This window comes from Lithobates pipiens, unplaced genomic scaffold, assembly GCF_037356315.1.
Source record: "Lithobates pipiens isolate NorthernLeopardFrog02 unplaced genomic scaffold, aLitPip1_a1.2 Scaffold_13, whole genome shotgun sequence".
NCBI classification, from domain to species: domain Eukaryota; kingdom Metazoa; phylum Chordata; class Amphibia; order Anura; family Ranidae; genus Lithobates; species Lithobates pipiens.
The window spans coordinates 388,007,926-388,031,340 of NW_027507718.1; the positions used below are offsets into that span (position 1 = coordinate 388,007,926).

The 23,415-nt window shown below is 39.1% G+C and overlaps 1 protein-coding gene across 2 annotated transcripts in view; it reads right to left on the reverse strand.

Annotated features, from left to right (window-relative positions):
* Positions 1-240: 240 nt before the first annotated feature.
* The window catches only part of UFSP2 (UFM1 specific peptidase 2), a 29,291-nt gene continuing 6,116 nt past the window's right edge, over positions 241-23,415 (reverse strand). For both annotated transcript variants that reach the window (XM_077477316.1, XM_077477317.1), the window contains exons 3-12: positions 20,743-20,926; positions 20,571-20,637; positions 18,467-18,624; positions 16,185-16,377; positions 13,176-13,322; positions 12,027-12,191; positions 11,123-11,247; positions 8,159-8,235; positions 6,666-6,790; positions 241-1,017 (exon numbers count right to left, since the gene is read on the reverse strand). In XM_077477316.1, coding sequence (XP_077333442.1) covers positions 931-1,017; positions 6,666-6,790; positions 8,159-8,235; positions 11,123-11,247; positions 12,027-12,191; positions 13,176-13,322; positions 16,185-16,377; positions 18,467-18,624; positions 20,571-20,637; positions 20,743-20,926 — 1,328 coding nt within the window. In that variant the 3' untranslated portion in view covers positions 241-930. The remainder of the gene's footprint in view (positions 1,018-6,665; positions 6,791-8,158; positions 8,236-11,122; positions 11,248-12,026; positions 12,192-13,175; positions 13,323-16,184; positions 16,378-18,466; positions 18,625-20,570; positions 20,638-20,742; positions 20,927-23,415) is intronic.

Genomic DNA, 23,415 nt, shown 5'->3' on the forward strand with positions numbered 1-23,415 from the left:
GTCAATTGTGAGCTTATATAATTTTCTTGGATTCTTTCAAGTTATGGACTGGTACTCATTTGTGTATGTCTACGCTTGGCACTAATGTATCTGGATCATTCCCCACCGATCACCACTGGATGGGAATCCATCTCCACAGACCTCCAGTACACACAGGTGTTTTTCCCTCTTAAACAGAAAAAAATAAAAAATAAAATAAAAAAAAAGTTTTTTTTTGAAGAAATCACTTAATTTACAAAATATTTGTACAATATTTTTTATTTATATGATTGCCTCACATGTTACATGAAAGTTATTTGTACGTTATAAATAATAGGCAAACTGTTTGTGGTCGGTCTTTGGATAATAGCAGCAGGGTACATTCTAAATTTAAAAAAATAATGGTGGTACAAATGATGGTTCAGACAAATTGGTAGAGTATAGTGAATGGTTCAAAACATTATAAAACAAGTGCAAACCTAAATAGAAAAGCTGCTTTTAAAAAGTTGTGGGGAGGCAGATTGTGGCAATCAGCATGTCAACACACACTACCATTTCCCTTGTGTTGAACACATTGCTGATGAATGCTTGCATTCCGAAGATAAATGGCTATACATAGGATCAGCGGTAATGGTCTTTACAGGAACTGTGCACACTGTTCCATTAAAAAACACAATGCCTAATGTCTAAACATAGTTCTGCAATGTGAAGAAGTAGGAACGGTTTGGATTGTGCAGTCAACCACTGAACTGAATGTCACATCATTCTGAGGCAGTGTGAGCAATGGAAATGGTTACATTGGCAGAATGTTATTGCGACTCTGGAAGTATAACTTTATACAGAAGAAGACCTTATCACCTTCCATTTAAAATTAAACTTTCAGTTTTGGGTAAAACATTTCCTTAATTATATTGCATATTTACAACAGCAAACGCACATTCCACAAACATATCATATAGCTACAGGTCGTTGTGGTAAACACAAGTTATAGTAAGCATCTGGCGTCCAGAAATCGATTCCTTTCCAGCCACACCATCCCTGCAAAAACAAGAAAAATCATCAGTTATCAACTCTGTATTATTCATTGCCAATAAATGTGGCATAATCATCTTGGGAAGATCCTTCCTGGCTGACTGTTTTATAGCAGCATGCATGCTCTCTAATATTGCTTTAGAACAGGGATATGCAATTAGTGGACCTCGAGCTGTTGCAAAACTACAAGTCCCATGAGGCATAGCAAGACTAACAGCCACAAGCATGACACCCAGAGGCAGAGGCATGATGGGACTTGTAGTTTGGCAACAGCTGGAGGTCCTCTAATTGCATATCCCTGCTTTAGAAGGTAATCCTCAGTAAGCAGGCTAGACCTTTAGCAAAGTATGAGCCAAGAACACTATCAAGGTCCACTCATTTGGTGTTAGATTCAAATATCATATTGTATGGGTAGAAAGATGTGGCGATACAGTGCCATGTATACAGACAGATATGACCAGTGCACAATCGTAAGATTACTTCATCTTCTCTATAAACAAGGAGATAAGTTAAGATTGACTAACATTCTTACCCACCATGTTTTTGCTATCTTACCTGTATAATTGTAAGAAAGGGGGAGAGGCAGTGCTGGATTTATAAGTGGGGGGGGGAAAGGGGCAACTTCCCTGGGCCCCCTTAAAGTGGAGTTCCACCCAAAAATGGAACTTCTGCTTTAAGTGAAGGTGACCCCCTGACATGCCACATTTGGCATGTCACATTTTCTTGGGGGGGGGGGGGGGGGGGAGCGGATACTCTCTTTTTAGAGGAGGCATCCAGCTCCCACTTCCTCCCAGGGCACCAGAAGGAAGTTCACCTCCCTGCTATCTGCTGGGACAAGTCACAGGTCCCGGAAGATTGCCCGGCCACTCGCAGCATGCACACAGTAAGAATGCTGCCACCGTGGAGAGTACTTAGATTCTCAAACAATTATTTTAGAATGCCGCTTCAAATTTGTAGCTCAACGCAACACTATATTTCAATATAAAATGTTTTCACACAAGATTTACACAACTTTGACTTAGGATTCAATTGGAAAAAAATGTGTGAATCCTAGCTGAAAGTTGTGTGAAACATTTACAGATAAAACCCTAGGTTGAATTTGCCACCACCAACACATGTAACATGAAAATTCTCCTATCAACTGCCAACACACAGGATACAAGCTTTTATCACCACAATGTAGGGTCTGGCAGTTTTTATACTCCTCACTATATTTAACATATATATATATATATATATATATATATATATATATATATATATATATATATATATATATATATATATATATATATATATATATATATATATATATATATTACACATATATACACACACCTCAGGCGGTAAAAATGCTGAAGGGGGATGAAGGAGGTGAGTCACTTAACTGCTGGTACATCTAAAATGTGTGACGTTTCAAATGCATTGGGGCAGGACAACAGCCCTTGCCTTTTTGTAGTGCAGCAGTGGAAAGCACACATTGTCAGTCCACACTGATGCTCTGTCCTGCATATTGATGTAGTTTCTAATGCAGAAGAAGTGCAGACACATGAGAAAATTGTGATGCCCGGCAATGTTAATCTACATTTTGCGACACAAGACAAATCAAAAATTAATATATTTTAAAAATGAACTGCCTGTTAACACATGCATTCTAATATGTCACAGTGTACCAAGGTATACAGCACTTCACACGTCTGTCTGGGCCCTGAGCAGTGAAAATGTAGACTGCAAAAACTGACATCTCAGTTTGCCTCATTGTGTGTACAATGTTGGTTTATGGTGCTTTGCATAGCATATTCTGAGAGTACACACTGTGCGGTACTTTCAACATAACCTATTCTATAAATCAGATCACCCCATCCAATAATTATATACACACACTACATGGCAAAAATGAGGTCACTCCCCCAAATGATTGAGTTTGTTTTTTTCATTGAAGGATACTGTGAATGCTACAGCAAATAGTACCAAGGCATTTAGACAACTGTGAACTTCCAAACATTTAAAAGGCACTTTTCTGTTCCACCCAAACTGTGCCCCTGGCCTGTGCACAAAAGACAGGTTCATAAAATGACATGGTTTAAAGACAGAACCATTTTTAAGGCAGGGCAAACGGGGCAGATGCCCTGGACCCCATCATTATTGTGGGGCCCAAAGCAGCTGCCTCATACTTGCCAACTATCCCAGTTTAAATTCCCCTATCCCTTGAAGTTTTAGTCGTGCGCCATGTCCCGATATCGCAGTGTAAAGTTCTGTTGCTCATCTCTGCCCTTTTGCCTTGTACAGATGACTCACCTGCAGACCCTGAGTTAACATGTAAATAACCTGTATTGATATGTAAATGCAGCAGCATTCATATGTAAATATATGCGGACTGCGGCATTGATAGGTAAATAGAGGTGGCATTCATATGTATATCATGTCCCCCTGAGGTCATATCTACCATCACTTCTGCTGAATGCTGCCCATTGGGGAGGTTGAAGGCACATGCTTGAAAGTCCTGCCTACAACTATAGTCATTAAGCCCAACATCAGCCTGTTGTGCAAAGGTAAGCAAACCCTTCTTCAAAATAACATGGTGCCACAGCACCCTGAATTTTGGTGCATGTGATTGTGTACCTCAGCCAATGTTTGAGGGTGTTATTAACAATTAATGGCACTTCTGTGTATCTGCTAAAGGGCAGCACGTTTCTGTGGTGTCAGGAAAGCGATTTTGCATGTATTCCCGACACACACAAATGTGAACGCAGACTAAATGTCTCAGTTACAGTGGTGGTCAGTGTAAATATTCTCATTACATTGGGGCTTGGTGTACAATCCTTTCATCAACACTAGTGACCAGTGTGAAGGTCCCCCTTACATTGGTGGTCAGTGTACATCCCTCTTTACATTGGTGGTTACTGTGAATGCTCCCATTACATTAGTGTTCAGTGTAAATCCCCATTACATTGGTGGCCAGTGTAGAAACTCCTCTTTCTTTTGGTAAAAAAAATAAAAATCAATCTTGGATTTGTGGTCAGTTTCGAATCGTCCCTTACATTGGTGGTCCATGTAGAAGCCCCCTTTAAATTGGTAGTGCATGTAAACCCCCCTTACATTGGTGCTCAGTGTAGAAATCCCCCTTTATTGGCTATTGAAGTAAAATCCCCCATTACATTGGTTGTCAGTGTAAATTCTTCATAACATTGGTGATCTGTGTACATTTCCCTTTACATTGGTGGTAAGAGCAGAATTGCCTTTACACTGGTGGTCAGTGTAAATCCCCCTAACATTGGTGGTCGGTGTAGAAGTGTCACCTTACATTGGTGGTCAGTACAAATCTCCACGATATTGGTTGTCAGTGTAAATTCCCCCTTACATGGAGGTCATTGTATATTCCCCCTTACACTGGTGTTGGTCGTAATTCTCTAATTACATTAGTGTCAGTGTTGAAATCCCTCTTTTCTATTGGTGGGTGGCGCAAAATCCCCTATTACATGGTGGTCAGTTTAAATCCTCCCTTACATTGGTGGTCATTGTAAATTCCCCATGACATTGGTAGAATCCCCCACTAAATACTTGCCAAAGATTTCCAGCTTTGCTCTACATGATTTAAAATTTGTCACAGTGTACTGCCTCCTAACTAAATCGCATCCCCCCACCACTGTGACTGATCCCACCAACCCCCCAGCATTGCCCTTTATCACTCACCCCCTCCCCCAGCATTGCCACTGATCTCAGGATTCCTAGGAGTTTTCTGTCTATTGATAAGTCCCCTGACCTCCCCAGTCCATGGTGTGCAGGCAGTGAGGATGATGTGTTGTAACCTTTAGCAACCAATCAGTGAGCAGTAATGATGTGAATTAACGTCTTGCAACCAATCATTGAGTGGTAAGGATATGCAGTTAACTCTAGGAACCAATCAGTGAGCAGTAATAATGTGCCGTAACATCTAGCAACCAATTAGTGAGTGGCAAGGATGTCCATTAACCTCTACCAAACAATCAGTGAGCAGTATTGATGTACAGTAATCTCTAGCAACCAATCAACAAGCAGAAGTCATGTGCTGTAATCTCTAGAAAAATAAACAGTGTGCCATAATGTGTGCTGTAACCTCTAGCAGCCAGTCAGTGAGCAGTAATGATACACTGTAACCTCTGGCAACCAATCACAATTGCTGCCTGATCTAATTCAGTAAACTGATTTTGAGTCTAGCTGCTATTTATTGTGTCAAAGCATGTGAAGAGCGAAATTGCATGGAAGAGGGGGCCCAAGAATTTTTTTTTACAGTCAATATTAAAGACAGCCCTGATTGAGGAGTATAGGAGGAGGAGGAGGAGGAGATCAGCTTAGGCATGTATACAGTAAAGGGAGACTCAACAAGCATACTTGCTAAATGTCAGTGATTTGCTAAGTAGTAAAGCAAAAAATAAGAATTAATATCCCGTTACTTCTATCTTTAAAACCTAGTCAGCACTGATAGCTCCTGACATACAGATTCAAAATAAAGGTTATACTGTAGTCATAAAGCTAACCACACACACACACACACACACACACACACACACACACACACACACACACACACACACACACACACGGAATGGGCAGTCTGACCTGATTCACTGGTGACCCGATCACTTAAAGATCTGGACATACAAGTGTAAGGTCTTTGCATGTTCTCCCTGTGCTGGTTTCCTCACACACGCCAAAAACATGCTTGTAGGTTAATTGGTTCCGGTCTAAGTTGGCCCTAGTATGTGTATGTCTGAATGTGAGTTAGGGACCTTAGATTGTAAGCTCCTTGAGGGCAAGAACTGATGTGAATGTACACTATACACGTAAAGCGCTGCATAGATTGTTGGTGTAATATAAATTCCAGCAATAAATAATAAATATAATCCAGTCATACACACCCATGCCAAAATTTCTCTGCCATGTGAAGTTTTGGGCAGTGACATCATACACATGCAGTTATAAAAAAAGTGTATTTTTCATTTGGACTATTCAATATCAGAGCATGAGTTAATAAGGCAAGGAAGCTGGCCTCCCACCATTCACATGTTGGTTAGAGCAGGCAGTTTTAGACTCTAGGGTATGTAAGCTTTTATGGCAGGACAATACGAGCACCATTATAACACATAGTACTGAACAGCTTAGTACTGGAGCGACCTTTCCTAAATAAAGCTGGCCATAGACGGTCCAAATCTTCCTGGTGAACCAGCCGAGATTCGAACCATGTATGCGTAGGCTAAATGTACTGATCAACTTGGGTGCAACCAGCCTGTCGGATTTTACATGCAATTATTGCTAGAGGGCGTTATTCCCCACCGGGAGAACACAATGGCTCCTCGGGAGGGATTCCTCTATCAACACTGACTGTGTGTTGGAAACCTGTGGTTGCAAGAAAGAAATATGCTCTGTCTATGGCTGGCCTAAGTGGACAAACCAACATTGCAAGGTAATTCTGGGAGAAAACATTCGTAACGAAATGAATAGCTTGGGGGTGCTTGATAACCTGGTTTGACTTAAAAGCGATCAACCAGTGTTTACTGTAGCAAGTCTTTTAGGTTTACATTGGCTTAAGGGATATGGCCAGAAATGTGTGGATAAAACAGAAAGAAAAGGGGAGTGAGCTTAGAGAAGGAGAAGGCTTAGGAGTACAAGAGTACCTTTTCTAAAATGGTCTGGAGATCTTCAGCTCCTTTGTAATGTGGATCCAGTATGAGGAATCTAATGTCACCAGTGGACTCACTCCAGTTCACTCCAAGGATTGTGTGAGCCAGAACACCTCCCCCTAATTTGAAGCAAATAAAAATGGCTATTTTCCAATGTTATAAGCAGCAACGGGGTTTAGAGTTCAAATAAATTCTTAAAATGAATGAAAATGAACCAAACAATGGTAATAAATAATTATCTAAAAACAGTTTCTTCACAGTTCTGGAATATTTTAACATGGGGTACTCCCCTAGAACCTCCAGGCCAACAATATTCCTACAGTGTCCAGTATAAGACATAATCATCAATGTAGCTGAAAAAAAAAAAGCACACTCTCCATTCTATCAAGAGAGGATAGAAAATATGGAAATTGCCTCCTGGGACACATCCACATATGAAGGCATGCACTGAGAGAGGGGACCCTCTCTTTCTTTCCATACATACCAAGTAAAGAAGTGCTTCATCAAAGGAAATAGCACACAGTATAAAACCTAAGGATCAGAGAGTTGGCATGTGTATTTGATGGATTTGCCATACTTGCAAAAAAATGACATCAAAGCCAAACTTTGACTTGCTAGATAGGATCACATCCTGGGTCAACCAATACTATATGAATTGTAATAAACTACCTTAGATATAAAAGGCAATACAAATAGCAAAGCAATAATCTACTAAGTTAATAAACCTGTAACAACATTTTTCTTTTAAATACTGCAGTTAGAGAAAAAAAAATGTTTTGTGGATGGTATTTACACTCTTTGCCCTATTAAAGAGACTCAATTAGTCTGCAAAAATCTATATTTCATTTTGTCCTGTTTTATTAGTTTACTGTATTTTACTGTTTTGTTACCAGTAACTTTCCTACAGCATATGCGTTTGCTTTAACGTATCTGTATCTGTATTGTCAAAATTGATAATAAAAACTGCTTCATTAAATAAAAATAAATTTAAAAAAGGAGGGTCAATATATAATACAATTGATTATATGTCAGCATGCAATATATAATGAAATGCAAAATGATAGAAGGATTATAGCTACAATAGTACAATATAGTATACAATAAGGAACAAGTTTCCTTTCCCCATTAGAACAGCCCTACTAATGGCAACATTTGAAATTTCCAGTGCTATGCGGTTACCTGCTAAGTCTTGATATTGGTTTTAAGTATCAGAAGTCCTGTACAAACACTGAATGATACTAAATAGGTGAAAACTTTTTAATACACTGGCCATTATCACTGATTTTCTGTGTAGGAGCTGCCAGATAATAAAGATTCAAATAGACAACCAATAACTGACCAGTCTGTCAGAAAAATTTAATATACAGTTTTTCCATCCCTAATTTAATGTCTAAGTAATGCATACATAATTACAGCTTCAGTTATAACGTTTAATAAATCGCTTGTTTACTGAGCAGCTGCCATATTCATGTACCACACACACTTACCAATCATTATTGGTGTTCCTTCAGTTTTAAAATGATTAACAAGTTCTCTCCCTTTGGATTCCAGCTCTGTGCCCTGGCTGCAGAAAATAAAACAAAAGTTACTGTCTCCATGACAGCAGTAATTATGGAACAGACTTCACATAGACATAATTTTCCATAAAGCAGCATGAAATAATGCAATTAGTTAACAAAACCTATGATTTAATTAGACAAGTCTGCAAAATTTAGGAACCCATAACTACCAAGCAGAATTCATCTTTAAGCCAACAGTGGCCAACTCAATTTCTCAATGGTTACCTATACATGGAGTTTGGCGCATTCACTCACTGGCCTTGGGGCAAATCTTGGTGGCTTCAGTAGCTGTAAATACAAATTTAGTATATACCTACCTTGTAGAATCAGACCCCCAGCTACGACAGTGTGTACCTACTTCTAAAGAGAATCAACTGACAGGTAACGAACAGCCATAGTAGCCACTCAAAAATACATTTTCAATCAACAGCCTGTAATACGTATTTCCTTAGAATTCACCGAGAAGAAACAGAGCCTTCTAGTGCCAGGGTACTGGGCTCAATTATGAAGGTGACGGGCAATGTGATATTATGATTCCATTTGCCAAATGGAACTGCACCCACATAAAAACAGCATTCTGGTAGGCGGACTGATTTCTGCCTAAATTTAAAATTCTTGATCAGCCACAGTTTAAGCCAGCCCAGGCACCCTAGGGTGCCTTGAGGTTTCTTAAGGGGTGCCTTAGCAAAATACTTAAAATTTTCAAAAATTGTGGTACAAAACGGGATATCGTATCAAGAAAAATTCAGTATATATCAGATTTCTTAGTGAGGAAAATTATGTTAATGTATACAGTAAATGATAGTAGTACATTGCTATGATTGACTGACATACAATCAATAGTATCCTTAAAATATGTAAATAAATTTTGTTTAAAAGCCACAGGTTTTCATGTCCTCGGTTGGCAGTGGAATACCGGGATTATGGCTGCAGCAATATGCCATAACACCGGTATTGTTTACTTTCAGCTAGCGATTCTCCAACCAAAAAAAAGTGGGCCAAGCGCCGCGTCTAGCTTGTTCTCAGACTTACCTGGATGACCGGTGAGCCCTGGAACCGATCTGGCGGTAACAGAGATGAGAAGGGAAAAGATGGGCTCTGATCAATGTTGTTTTTTTTTTTGATCTAATGCTTTACATTGTAGAGGAGAGATGTGGGGTTTTACTAACCCCACATCTCTCCATAAAGAAGACAGGTCACTGCTTATTTCTATCACAAGGGATGTTTACATTCCTTGTGATAAGCATAAAAGTGATTTAAGTGGGAAAGTGTTTAAAAAATAAAAATAAAATCAAATTTTCAAAAATATAAAGCGCCCCCGTTCAGTGGTGAATGCGTACATAGATCACGTCCACACATATAAACTGTGTTCAAATCACACAAGAGGTATCGCAGTGACCGCCAAAGCAAGATCAATAATGCTAGGACTAGACTTCCTCTGTAAATCTAAACCTGTAAAAATTTAAAGCGTCGCCCATGGAGAATTTTAAGTAGTTTGCCGCAGTCATGATAAAAATCACAGATCCCCGCCATTACTACTGAAAAAAAAAAATGTTTTAATAAAAAATAAAACCATAAAACTATCTCCTATTTTGTAAACGCTATAAAACTTTTGCGCAAATCAATAAACGCTTATTGCGATTTTTTTTTTTACCAAAAATATTAAGAATATGCATCGGCCCAAACTGAGGGAAAAAAATCTTTTTTCATATATTTTTGGGGGATATTTAATATAGCAAAATGTAATAAATGCTTTTTTTTTTAAATGTTGTTTAAAGCGCAAAATATAAAAACCGCAGGGGTGATCAAATACCACCAAAAGAAAGCTCTATTTGTAGGAAAACTACTTTAAAAACCTGTGTTGTGTGCTTTTTTAATTGACACTTTTTTTTCCCCAGGTGAATGGGTAGGGGTACGACGTACCCAATACTCATTCACATAGGGTGGGGGGCCGGGATCTGGGGGCCCCCTTATTAAAGGGGGCTCCCGGATTCCGATAAGCCCCCCGCCAGCAGACCCAAACAACCAATGGCCAGGGTTGTTGGGAAGAGGCCCTTGTCCTCATCAACATGGGGACAAGGTGCTTTGGGGTGGGGGGGGGGCCCGCAAGCACCCACCCCCCCCATGTTGAGGGCAGGTGGCCTGGTACGGTTCAGGAGGGGGGCGCTCGCTCGTCCCCCACCCACTTTCCTGACCGGCCGGGCTGCATGCTCGGATAAGGGTCTGGTATGGACTTAAAACCCATACCAGGTGATGGGGCTTGCGAGGTGTCAATCTCGCCGATGGAAGCAGCGACATTGACTTCCCTCGCTAGTCCCGTCGTACCTGAAGTCTTGTTCAAAATGAACGGACTTTAGTCCGTGTGTGGGCTAGTCTGTTTATTTCATTGAAAAGTCCGGCGGACTAGCACACAGACAAGATTCAAGGCTTCTTTTAAAGTCCGCCGGAGCCCACACACGGTCAAATGATGTCTGGTCCGATTTCTCTGTAAAAACAATGTATTGCACATAGCGGTTCTTTTAACAGTTTTAACTTCTTAAAGCGATGTTGTGGGAACGCATGCTATTGGGACTAATAGGTTAGAACTCTTACTGCGAAGGACTGATGTGAATGATTTACAGTATCTTAAAAATACATCCGACTCTTTTCATTATGTAAATGACTAAAATATATAAACCTACCCAAATGTGACAGCAGTAAAGTGGCATACACACCAATTAAATTTCATGTATAAAAAAACAGCAAGTTGTGTTTGCTGCCTATAAGGTCAGCACGTTTCCTATTTTTCTTCTGCCCTGGAAAAATTACAGCTGGGATATAACTGCTTCACGGAGCTACACAAAAATGTTCCATTCCACCAGCCTATATACATTAAAAGGTACTACTGCTCACCTAACAAACATGATTTTTGATGTAATGTCAAGCAGCTGGTTGAGTACGAGCTGAACCTCTATGGAACCAATCCACTGCCGAGAACCAACAAAGGCTGCAGGTTTATCTCCAACATCCACCAGAGCCTGCAAATGCACACAGCATTATAATGTATGTCAGGGTAAAATTAAAACTAAATAAAGAACACTTATGTAGTACATTCACATTTCCCTACAAAAAAATCTTCTTGACATGCCTGAAATAATTGATTTCAGAGATTGATGCATTCAAATGCTTAATGCAACAATTACCACATCTGCACCATTAGGACAGAATTATCCTTATGTGTAATATCAACTTCCTACTTAAAGGGGTGTTCCAGTCGCAATTTTATTTTTTTTAAAGTCAACAGCTACAAACACTGTAGCTGCTGACTTTTAATAAGGACACTTACCTGTCCAGGGAGCCCGCGATGTCGGCCGCCCGAAGGCCGAACCGTCCATCAGATCGGCTGCCGGCGGCTTCATCTTAACGAAGGGAAACAGGCAGTGGAGCCTTGAGGCTTCACTGCCTGTTTCCTACTGCGCATGCACGAGTTGGGCGGCGCTTTGTGAATGGCCCCGTTGTTTTCTGGAACACAGACTTGTCCCAGATGAAAACGGGGCCGCTCGAAGAGGAGGAAGCGTCGCAGTATAAGAAGAGGCAGATTAGGCAGACTGCCTAGCAACAGTGGTTTCAGGCAAGTTAAAAAATGTAATTAAGAATATTAATGGCATTTTTTATTTTAGGGTGGCGTTCCTCTTTAAGATGGCAATCAAGTAATGGAATGGAAAAAAAATTAAAATGCTAGATTCCCCATACTCTCCTTGGCAGAAAGTGTTCAGTTAGATGAACGGTAAAAAAAAAAAAAAAAAAAAAATCCAACCTGTTGAATCTCCCTGTGTGTTGGAATGGACTTGTCTGTGTAACCTTGGTAATTAAACCAGGAGCAGATGGTCTGTAGAGAACGGTAGGCACAGCCCCAACCATTGTCATCCATGTGATCTTGCATGTAGTGATGGTAACTGTATATTCCATGAACCAATGAAACCTACAAAGAAAACAGTACGGAAAAGGTTTACTGCTGCATGTAAAGTGTGCTATACATTAGATTTAAAAACAAAATGGGTAACACACAGTTTGTTTGTTAGGTCTTGAATATTACTATATTCAAAATGTACATGGACTAATATAAATTAGAACAACACAGTGCAGAGATCAGTATTTCTATGACAATTTGAAGTATCATCTAATTAGGGGGGGGGGGGGAGCAGATTAATTAATTCAAGTAGGACCAAGGGCATTTTTTTGAATATAGCATGGGAGGGTTATAATCCCTGTGTTTTTTTGCCATCTGTGTCCAATTGGGGAGATTTCCCTTCCATTTGTCCCATAGCCATAGCCAATACAAAAAGTGTGATGAAATCACTTCAAATTCAGGGAGTCACCAGAATTTGTGTCCCCATTAGAAGATGTTCCCTATATTCTGGTTGACGCTCCCAAATGTTTTATTCTCTTTTACTTTCACTCTTGGTGACAACAGTAAATGAGACAAATATAGAGGTTGAATCTCCCTAATGGAGGCACAACTATGAAGATCTGACAGGCGTTTCAATCCTTCTCCAAAGTTTTGCCTTTAGATATACGCCAAATTTACAAAGGAAGCCATGCAAATTTTACCAAATGGCCTGGCTATTAGTGCATCCTAAAGATCTGGTTTACAGCGCTTATACAATCCGATATGGCCATAGACGTGGGCATTTTCTGGCTATTTTAGCCACTTTCAGAGCCAAAAAGCAATTATGGGGATAAAAAACAGCGACCACCAACAGTTTTTTTTTTTTTTAACTGTGAAACAGGTAAAACTGTTGATGCCTTGAATTTGTTTGGGCATTTTTATTTTTCTGGTTGATACCACCTAAAAATGGGTAATTTAAGAATTCCATTAAATATTCTGCATCGTGCAACACATTGGCAACTTAAAAATGTATTCACGTTACAATGTCTATTTCCTTCTTATGAAGTGTATACTTACTGTGCCTCCCTCTATAGTAGGATGATTGAGATGTAAATGTGGATTACGGAGATACCCATCCTTGTACAAGTCATCAGGGAAATGATAGGCATTTGCTCTTCTAAAGTATGGTCTATCCAATGGAAGGTTGTATTGTGCGTGTAACATCTAGTAAAATATATAAATAAGACATTGCAAAGCAGAATTTATTTCTATCTACAGTTACTAGGGGTAAAAAAATAAATAAAAAACAATCTTAAAATTGTAGGCTTTTCTTGGACCAACCTCATAGCATGCTGTAAAGGCAATGGATTGATCATCAAGGACCTCACGGTCTCAAAACAACTTTTCAGATGAATTTCTGCATTCCAGCCAATCAAACTTGTGCATATGCTTGGAATACAGCTCAGATAAAACGCATACTTTTGGGCAATGGGTATGGGGTGTTGTGCCTACCTGCCCTTTGCGTTTTTACCCGTTTAAGATGTGCATTGATCATGTAGTTCCATTGTGTCAGTTTTTGGCCTCTACACACCGCCTATAGTAGAGTAAATATTCACATTCTGGTGTCAGATTTTTGTTTGTGTTCAAACATGAGGCACGGCACTGCACAAGTTAATACATGACCTCAGTCTGTAGTCTTAAAATAGACGACATTTCCTGTGAAGAAAAGTACATATCCCCCAATCCTTGGGTCTCTCAGTCTAGTGCTCTCCAGGTGAGAGCTGAACGGTAATTAACAGAAAGCTCACCATGCAGTCTTTCATTGCATTAGCACTCCCATAACTGTGATGCAACACAGAGGAAATGGTGAGGTATGCATTGTGACCCAGAAAAAGAAGCTGCCTGTCCCTTTAGTGCACAGGGATCCTAGTAAACACATGGACATAGGGGAATCAATCAGCCATGACATTACAAACTGCAGCCAAAACATGTAAGCCAGTTATTACAGGGGTAAGGAAAACAAACAGCGTGGAGAATAAAGGCCCGTACACATGAAACAAAAATCGGAAGTAAAATTTTGTCCGAACGAACGATCTGCCGATTTTCGGATTGCTAGTATGGCGCTTTCGACAGCAGATTCCGATTTCTCGTCCAACAAAAGCTGGATGTGCAGACTATAAAATTTGTCGTACATGAACTCAATATCAGAATTTCGTTTAATTAGTACAGTTTCCGTCCAAAAAATCATAAGCGCAAGACTAGGCATGCTCAGAAATTAAAGAATACATACAAAACTATTCAACACATTACGTCACTTCTGAAGTTTTATTCTGTCGTACGAGAATTTTCTTATGGCGAGTAACCTCTCCACTTTCGACATGAGACTAGCATGCAATAAAAAACGGACGAACTGTTGTCCGAAAATCTGATCATTTGTACGAGGCTTTAGACTACACTGAAACAAACAGTGTATATACTTGCACGCTGCTATGTTATGCTCAATATATGTTCTTAGAAATGGATCGCTCACAACTCATCAAAACTGTACCAATATGCAAATACACACACACACACACACACATATATATATATATATATATATATATATATATATATATATATATATATATATATATATATATATATATATATATATATATAAATATAAAAAGTGCTGCGCTCCTAACAACAATGTTAATATTCCTATAAGACTGCATAATCATAATAAACGTTGAATCAATTTATCAATATTATATCAAATAATATATAAAAATAATACAACATCAATCAAACAGTGGTGATTCAGTCCTTAAGATGCCCTTAAAAGAGAAGTATGGGGTTTTGCTTTTTTTGACCATTTATACTTACCTAGGTGGATGCAGCATCGGTCCAATTCTGCATCTGTCCCCCGCTATCTCTGCACTGAGAACAGAGCAATCGAACATCGCCAACGGCTCGGTTCTCACAGATCACCTAGAGAAGAGCTGCTAACTGTCAATCAGCAGCTCTCCTCTCTGCTTCTCAATGCTCATCGGAGCGCTGTGCTGTGGAGGTGCAGGGATCGGCCGTCTTGGTACCTAGTTATAAAACAAACATTTAAAAAAGTGTACTATTCTTTAACATAAGGTCCTCCCTGCAAAGAAAATATTGAATTCTCACCTCAATCTGCTTCTTGCACTACCTGCAGTAGTGAAAAGATACCAGTGTCTGAAGATCCCACAGAATCTGACATCTCCAGAAATGTAGATTTCCTGACCCTAGTGCTCTGTGGTATCTCCTGCTGACCCCTATGTCATTACAGAACACAGCAGTGACAGAGGGCCAACCATTGAAAATAGTGGAAGACCAGCAAATTGACACTTCTGGAAGTGTGGAATCCTGCAGAATCTTCATGCATTGGTATCTTTCAATTACTGCAGAGAATGGAGGCAAAGCCAGTAAAATGGGCTGCTTCTGGATCAGTACAGCACAGTTTTTACAAAGCCTTTTTGTTACTGATTCAGATGCAGCAAGTTTGCAAGTCCTGTTTTTTCTTCTGACTGCTTGAATAAGCATAAAAAGATTCTAGTGTCTCAAACATTTCTCCTCTCTTTCTGTCCTATTGAACAAACGTCACCTGGGACACTTGGACCTTCAATAATTAATTCAACTTTCCATCTATTAAATCTTCTGCCCTTGTTGTTTTAACTTTGGATAGTAATTTTTGTTTAGTTTCTGACAGTAAATGCCTTATACAGTCCGCTTCCTGTTTCTTGTCTGGTCATTAGCCTAGGCTTAGGACATCATGCACAGCTCCCTTCCTTTGCCAGGAAGGGAGAGGGGTGAGGGGCCAATGAGAGCTGCAGAGCTGGAGGTGTGCCTCTGTGTGTCTGTGTAAATCCAGAAAGTGAACAGGCAGGAGCTTCAGCTGCCCACAGTTAAAATGGCTGCAGCCAGACTTGGTGGAGGGAGATTTCTGCAGCATATTTGGCAAGTACAGAATCACAGTATATATAAAATAATATGAAAAGTGGTTGGAGGGAAGTTTTAGAATGGCAAAGATGTTTTCATTACAAATGTGAGCAGACTTCAGTTCCTCTTTAATACCTTTCTGTGTTCCTCCAGTTGAGAGTCTGCTACTCCTACTGGATAAACCACTGTCAGAAGACCTTTACTTTCTGGTAACATGAAGTGGAATGGTTCTGCCAAACAAATTGATGTTCCTTTCATATATTTCAGCATGCACCTCTCCATGTCAGTCAACTGCTGTTTGAGTGTTTTCACTAGAATTCCACAAACACTATTCAAAAAGAAAATGACATTGAAAAATAGTTAGAAGGTCATACAAAATATTGGGGGTTACTAAAGGCAAATCCACTTTGCACTACAAGTGCACTAAAAGTGCACTAGAAGTGGACTTGGAAGTGCAGTTGCTGTAGATCTGAGGGGGACATGCAAGGGAAATAAACAGCATTTTTGCTTCGACATGATTGGATGATAAAATCAACAGAGCCCCCCCTCATTTCTGATCTTCCCCTCAGATCTACAGTGACTGCACTACTAAGTTCACTTGTAGTGCAAAGTGGAATCGCCTTTAGTAAATCAACCACACTGCATACTGACCAAAAATCAGACAAACAAATGCCATTATACACACTGACTTCCTATAATAAAAGCACAAACACAAGAACACATATAAGTGGCAGCCAGGTTTAAAGTCAACTTCTTGGATGCCGCATATATGTGCTATGTGGTCCAGAAAGGGGTTAAGGATATGCTTTCTTGATGCTGTATGGCGAGAAAGAGCGCAGAGCGTGTGCGATACTCCACCCAGCAGATGATGTGAGCCTGTACAAATTAGGTAGCTATATTGCCTGGCAAGATTGGCCTACTCAAATGGAGTCTTAAGGGACAGGGCAAGTGCTGAGACAATGACAGCAGCTCTAGGCATGGAAAGCACTTTGCAGGTTACTTTTAATAGCGCCTAGTGAAACCCAGTGCCAGGGGGTGAATTCCAGGCTACCCCTATGACGTTCAGTGAGTCCAGCAGAGTCAATACAGGTCATTCCAGAGACCACACTAAGAACTAGGTTTGCACCGATACAAGTATCGGTGCAGATACAGAGTATTTGCACAAGTATCGGTACTCGTGCAAATGCACCGATACCTGAAACCGATACATTCAGGCTCGGCTCTTTGAGCTGTCAGTGGGTCTCCCCTGTTGACAGCTGAAGTGTTAAAGTAGTCCGGTAATTGGAGCTGTCAAAAAAAATAAAAATAAATAAACATTGCTCAGCTGCTGAAACACTAAAATTAAAAGAAACATTGTTTCTTTTTGTATCTTTCTGTTTCTTCATCTGCAAATCAGAGGGATGAACATATGTTCCTCTGTTTAACCCCTTAATTTACTCTAAATCAGCCTTAAAGTGGAAGCAAACCCATTGATTTAAACAGTTTCAAAAAACGGCATGCCGGGAATGCTAACTGCACATTGGCTGTGCTCTCAACCAAACTGTCAAACCACCCAATGGCTGGTGTTATAACGGATCACATGTGCAGCACCGTGGCAGCTGAAGATTAAACAGGCAAAGATGGCAGCTTCCGTGGATGAAAACGATAGGGGAGTTTACTTCCACTTTAACTCCCTAATCTCCTCCATTTAATTATTATTTTCTTGCTTTTTTTTTTGTTCGCGTCTATTTTATAAACGATAAACAATGAAAACTTTTTTTGTTTGCTGTGTTAATATATATGTGTAAAAATATTCACTAACATATTTACACATTTCACATTGAAAAAGCCCAAAATGTAAAAAAAAAAAAAGTCAATTTCGTTTGCAAATAACTTTTCAATGCTTTCTACCATTGCTGATAGCTGAAGTGAAAACAAAACAGTTGCGGTAGGTATCGGTAACTGGTATTGGCAAGTACTAAAATAAAAAAAATAAAAAATAAAAAAATAGTATCGGTGCATCCCTACTAAGAACGATTCTGCACCAGAGAATTAGTGAGACAAACTATCAGTAAAGTGGAGAAGTCTTGACTAAAGAAAAATAACTGATAGAAAGAAAAAAAAAAAGTGCTAGCAAAAATAGGTTAGTCTTTAACACAGCAGAGCTAAGAAAAATACGTCCACTCCCCCAGGACACTATCAAAAGAACTGAGTCGTGCTGGTAGTAGAATGGGTTATGCTGGGCTGGCCTACATTTTTCTTTTTCGCCAGTGTCCAATCCTCCTAAAGGTAGCAGTAAAACCTGAAGGTTAAATACTTCTTGTGTCCCTCAAGAAAGAAAAAGCAATTATCATTCAAGTGGACTACAATTTTAAATTAGAAAAATCATTAGTACAAACCTCAACTACAAAAAAATAAAATAAAAAAAAGGGAAATACCTCCTCCATTTTTCTTCTGAAGAAACAGAGACAGCTGTGTCAATGGGCAACGTCAAGTTCACACTATGATGACTCTTCTTGTTGTACATAATTATTGGAGTTACCGCTTTAGAGGAGGTAGACAACTCAAACATGAGGCTGAGGTTAACAACGTCTTGCTGTAAACAGAAAAACAAACAATGTTATATATATATATATATATATATATATATATATATATATATATATATATATATATATATATATATATATATATATATATATATATATATATATATATATATATATATATATATATATATAGAAGATCAGAGTTGAAAAGAGTATGCAAACTAATATTACATTTTCCTTAAAGCCCAACTCGAGAAAAAAAAAAAAAAAAAAAGAAGGTACTTTTACCTGGGCTGTGCTCGCACTGCATGGAATACCTGCTCATTTTGTCTGGGGGTGAACAGAGAGCCTATTACTCACCCGATCCTTCGGAAAATGGCGCTCCCCCACGTCCAGCGGTGTGATGATGTCAGGAACAGTCCACTGCACTAGACCACTGCAAAATGGGGGGAGGGGCAGAAGACAAAATGGACTGGTCTTGTGCTGGGAGGATTGAGTATATCTCGGCTCTATGAACCCTAGACAAAAACAAGCAGTTAATCCATGCAGTGTGGGCACAGCCCCACTACGTGGTAAAAAAATAAAAAAATAAAAAAAGTTTGCCTGGAGTTCAGCTTTAAACATCTGTAATACTGTCCTAGGGTGACCATACTGCTTTTCTAAAAATAAAAAAAACAAACAGTACTTTCTGATATTAGTTGAGCTAAGATTGCAGAGAATTTCCAGCAGGATCAACAGGTATGTTTTGCACTTAATAAACAGGTTTAAACAAACTTTTTCAATGGTATATTTAACGGGACAAAAGGAAAAAAAAAAAAAAAGAAAAAAGTTAACTCTTTGGCTTTATATGCACTTTAACCACTAGAGCCCTGGAAGATTTTACCCCCTTCCTGACCAGAGCACTTTTAACTGACAATTGCACGGTCATGAGGTGTTTTACCCAAACAAAAGTGACGTCCTTTTTTTCCCACAAATAGAGCTTTCTTTTGGTGGTATTTGATCACCCCTGCAGTTTTTATATTTTTTGCACTATAAAACAAAAAAAAGCAACGATTTTGAAAAAAAATAAAAAAAAGCAAAATTTTTTACTTTTTGCTCCCCCAAAAGTATATATATATATATATATATATATATATATATATATATATATATATATATATATATATATATATATATATATATATATATATATATATATATATATATATATATATATATATATATATATATATATATATATATATATATATATATAAAAAAAAAAAAAAACACACATTTTTTTTTCCTCAGTTTAGGCGGATATGTATTCTACATATTTTTGGTAAAAAAAAAAAAAAAATTTGCAATAAGCGTATATTAATTGGTTTACGTAAAAGTTATAGAGTCTACAAAGTAGAGGATAGTTTTATGGCATTTTTATTAGTAATGGCGGCGATCTGCGATTTTTACTATGACTGTGACATTATGGCAGACACATCGGATACTTTTCACACTATTTTGGGACCATTGGCATTAATACAGCGTTCAGTGCTATAAAAATGCACCGATTACTGTGTAGCAAAAAAAAAAAAACACACACACAACACACTGTCTGCCATTGCTGGAAATGCTAGTTATCTGGCTTTAAATGCTGATCAGTAGCTTTAACACCTACTGAGTAACAGACCCAGAACAAATATTCAGGTCAGGAATTCTAACTTTTGATACTATTGAAAGATTTTTACTTTAAAAATTTGCTGCATGCTTGATCCGGGTCAATGACTAGTATTGTTATAAAGACATCAGCAATGGCAGCCTACATATTTATTTCACCACAGGTTCCCTTTAATAATCGGAGCCAGAGTTTAGTCTGGTCCATTGGCTGGCTAGGATTCAGCTATAGAAGATATTTTATTATTAATTTGTTGAGAAAAACTCCCATCCATGAAAATAAATAGAACAGAGACCACATTTGATAACACTGGTTTGACAGTAAATACACTAAATGACATACCATTTTTTGTTGCCTTTTTTCTTTTCTTTTAGAGTTTTTGCGCCTACTGTCATCATCATCATCAGACCTTTAAAAAGCAAATAATAAGAGAACACATTTAAAATGATAAAATAGTATAGAACAAAAAAAAAAAAAAAAAATTTATATAATATATATATATCCTATTTCTTACTGGATAAAATTCAAGATGTCTTTGCAGGGGGAGTCATCTGTCAGAGAGGAGGGGGACGTGCTGACTCCAGTGTTGGGCCATACATATAATGAACTGTGCCTGACACTAAGCACCAGAGACTCCGACTGAAGTTTTTCAGAAAGACTGGTTAATTCTTGCACAAGTGCCTTCTTGCAGGATGATTCTATATTAAAATAAGATTAAAAAAAAAAAATGCAACAATTAATCTACATAAAAAGTTTTCTGACAAAGCCAAAGAGTGTTTGTTCCTGATAGGATCACAAGAACGTGGATGACAGAACTAACTGATTAACAGAGCAGTCTGTAGACATGAGAGGGCAGTTGATTAATCTGACCATTTTCAGACAAGAAGCGAGAGGAAATCTACCGCTAGGAAGGGAATCCGACTTAAAGCGGGGTTCCACTCTAAAGTGGAACTTCCGCTGATCGGAACCCTCCCCCCCTCCGGTGTCACAATTGGCACCTTTCAGGGGGGAGGGGGGTGGAGATACCTGTCAAAGACAGGTATTTACACCCACTTCCGGGCATAGACTCCCGTGGGAGTCTATGCCTCTTTCTGTCCTGCCGCGCTGTCTGCTGGGACACACACGGGTCCCAGTGACAGCGCGGACAATTCCTATTGCGCTGCGCGACTCGCGCATGTGCAGTAGGGAACCGGGAAGTGAAGCCGATTCACTTCACTTCCTGATTCCCTCACCTAGAATGGTGGCGGCAGCAGCCGAGAGCCGAGCGATCGATCGGCCTCGGCATCGCTGGACCCCGGGACAGGTGAGTGTCCATTTATTAAAAGTCAGCAGCTGTAGTATTTATAGCTGCTGGCTTTTAATATTTTTTTCCCCAGTACAGTCCCGCTTTCCACAGACAAATGTTGGATGGCAGGTTTTACAATTTTTCGCAAGACAAATCTCTGTTGTCGGATTTTCCAAGCGTGTATACACAAGTCCGTCGGACATAAGTTCAAACACGCATGCTCGGAAGCAGACGGTCTTGGAAGGACGAGATAGAAGCGGTTTGCCTTGTAAACTAGCGTTCCTAATGGAGAATTAACATTTGTGACGAGGCAAATTATGAAATCTCCAAATGCAGCGCACATCCTCTTCTTCTTTAATGGGATAATAATGAAGCTGCTTTGCTGGTGATACTGATGGAGTTAATGCACACAAAATTTTCAAAGGCTTTTTTTTTTCTAGTGATAAAAGAATATTATTATGCTTTTTTTTTTTTTTCTTTTTTTTGGGCAAGTTACCACAACACCATTATCCCGTAGTTAAGATCAACTATGTTTGTATCCCTTGTCAATTTTACATTGTATTCTTTTAAATGTAACTGCCTACTCCCATTTGAAGTAAAACACATAGCCAAGTATTATTCTCCACAATTTTTTTATTGTGCATTAAAAAAAGAAAACAAATAAAATTAGACATGCTATCTGCCAATAGAACTTAACCAAAAAGTGCATTCTATGCATCCAAAAATATAACAAATCAAATCATTATTATTCAACCAAAAAATAAAATAAAAGCCTCATGCATGTGTCCTGCTTCTTAATGTAGGGGGTCAACAACGCAAAGAGTTGGTGAAAGCAGGGGTCTATCATTGGGACATAATTCCAAAAATCATCTGGATTATTCTCCTGGAGCTCCCGCAGCAAAGGCGTATGACATAATTCATCACGACTAATAAAGCAACCAATTTTTGGTCCAAGAACTCCCCCTCCTCCTGTTCCTGGACTGGACTTGGGTCAAAGCAATAACTCCAAGGCCAATAATAACACGTCATCTCCCCCGATTACACAACATGTTGACGAATGGCCATTCACAAACTAACTGAAAAGTGCAAACTGAAAAGCGAGAATCAACACTCAAACTTCTACTAACACAAAATTAGCAGACGAATACATTCAGGCCAAAATGTATTCAGCCACGTCTTTGGTTAAAAAATAAAAAGTCAATAATCATATATTTATTGGTTTGCGCAAAGTTATAGCATCTACAAACTAGGGTACATTTTATGGAATTTACGCAGATTTTAGTTTATGCCTGCCCATCTCATTTCCTGAGGTGCTTTTTATGCAGAACATTAGAAGCTTATGCCACACATCACCCACTCTATTGACTTTTTTTTGTGTTTTTTTTTTTTTTGCTCTTATATAAACTGTAAACGTTCCAGATTAGGGTCTCTCAAAATGTGATGGCCATCTTATCTTTCGAGACCCTGTGTAATGCCGCGTACACACGACCGAACTTTCAGGCAGACTAGGTCCGGCTGTCTTCCCGACGGACTTTCAGCAGAGTTCCGACTGACTTTCCGAATGAACAAACTTGGCCACACACACACGAATGGACAAAGTCCGTTTGAAAGTCTGTCCGTTTTGAACGTGATGACGTAAAACGGGACTGACAAGGAAGTTCAGTAGCCAACAGCACACAAACGGTTTTCCTGATTTTAGTCCGTTGGATAGATTTGAGACATGTTCTATTTCTAGGTCCGTCCGATTTTTTTTTCCGAAAAACGATCGGACTAGCACACACACACGATCAAAATTGTCCTACGGACTAATCCAGGCATGTCCAAAGTCCAGCCCGTGGGGCTATCATAGCCCGTGGTCTGGTTTTGAACGGCCCGCCTGGTTATTTAAACATGTATATCTTT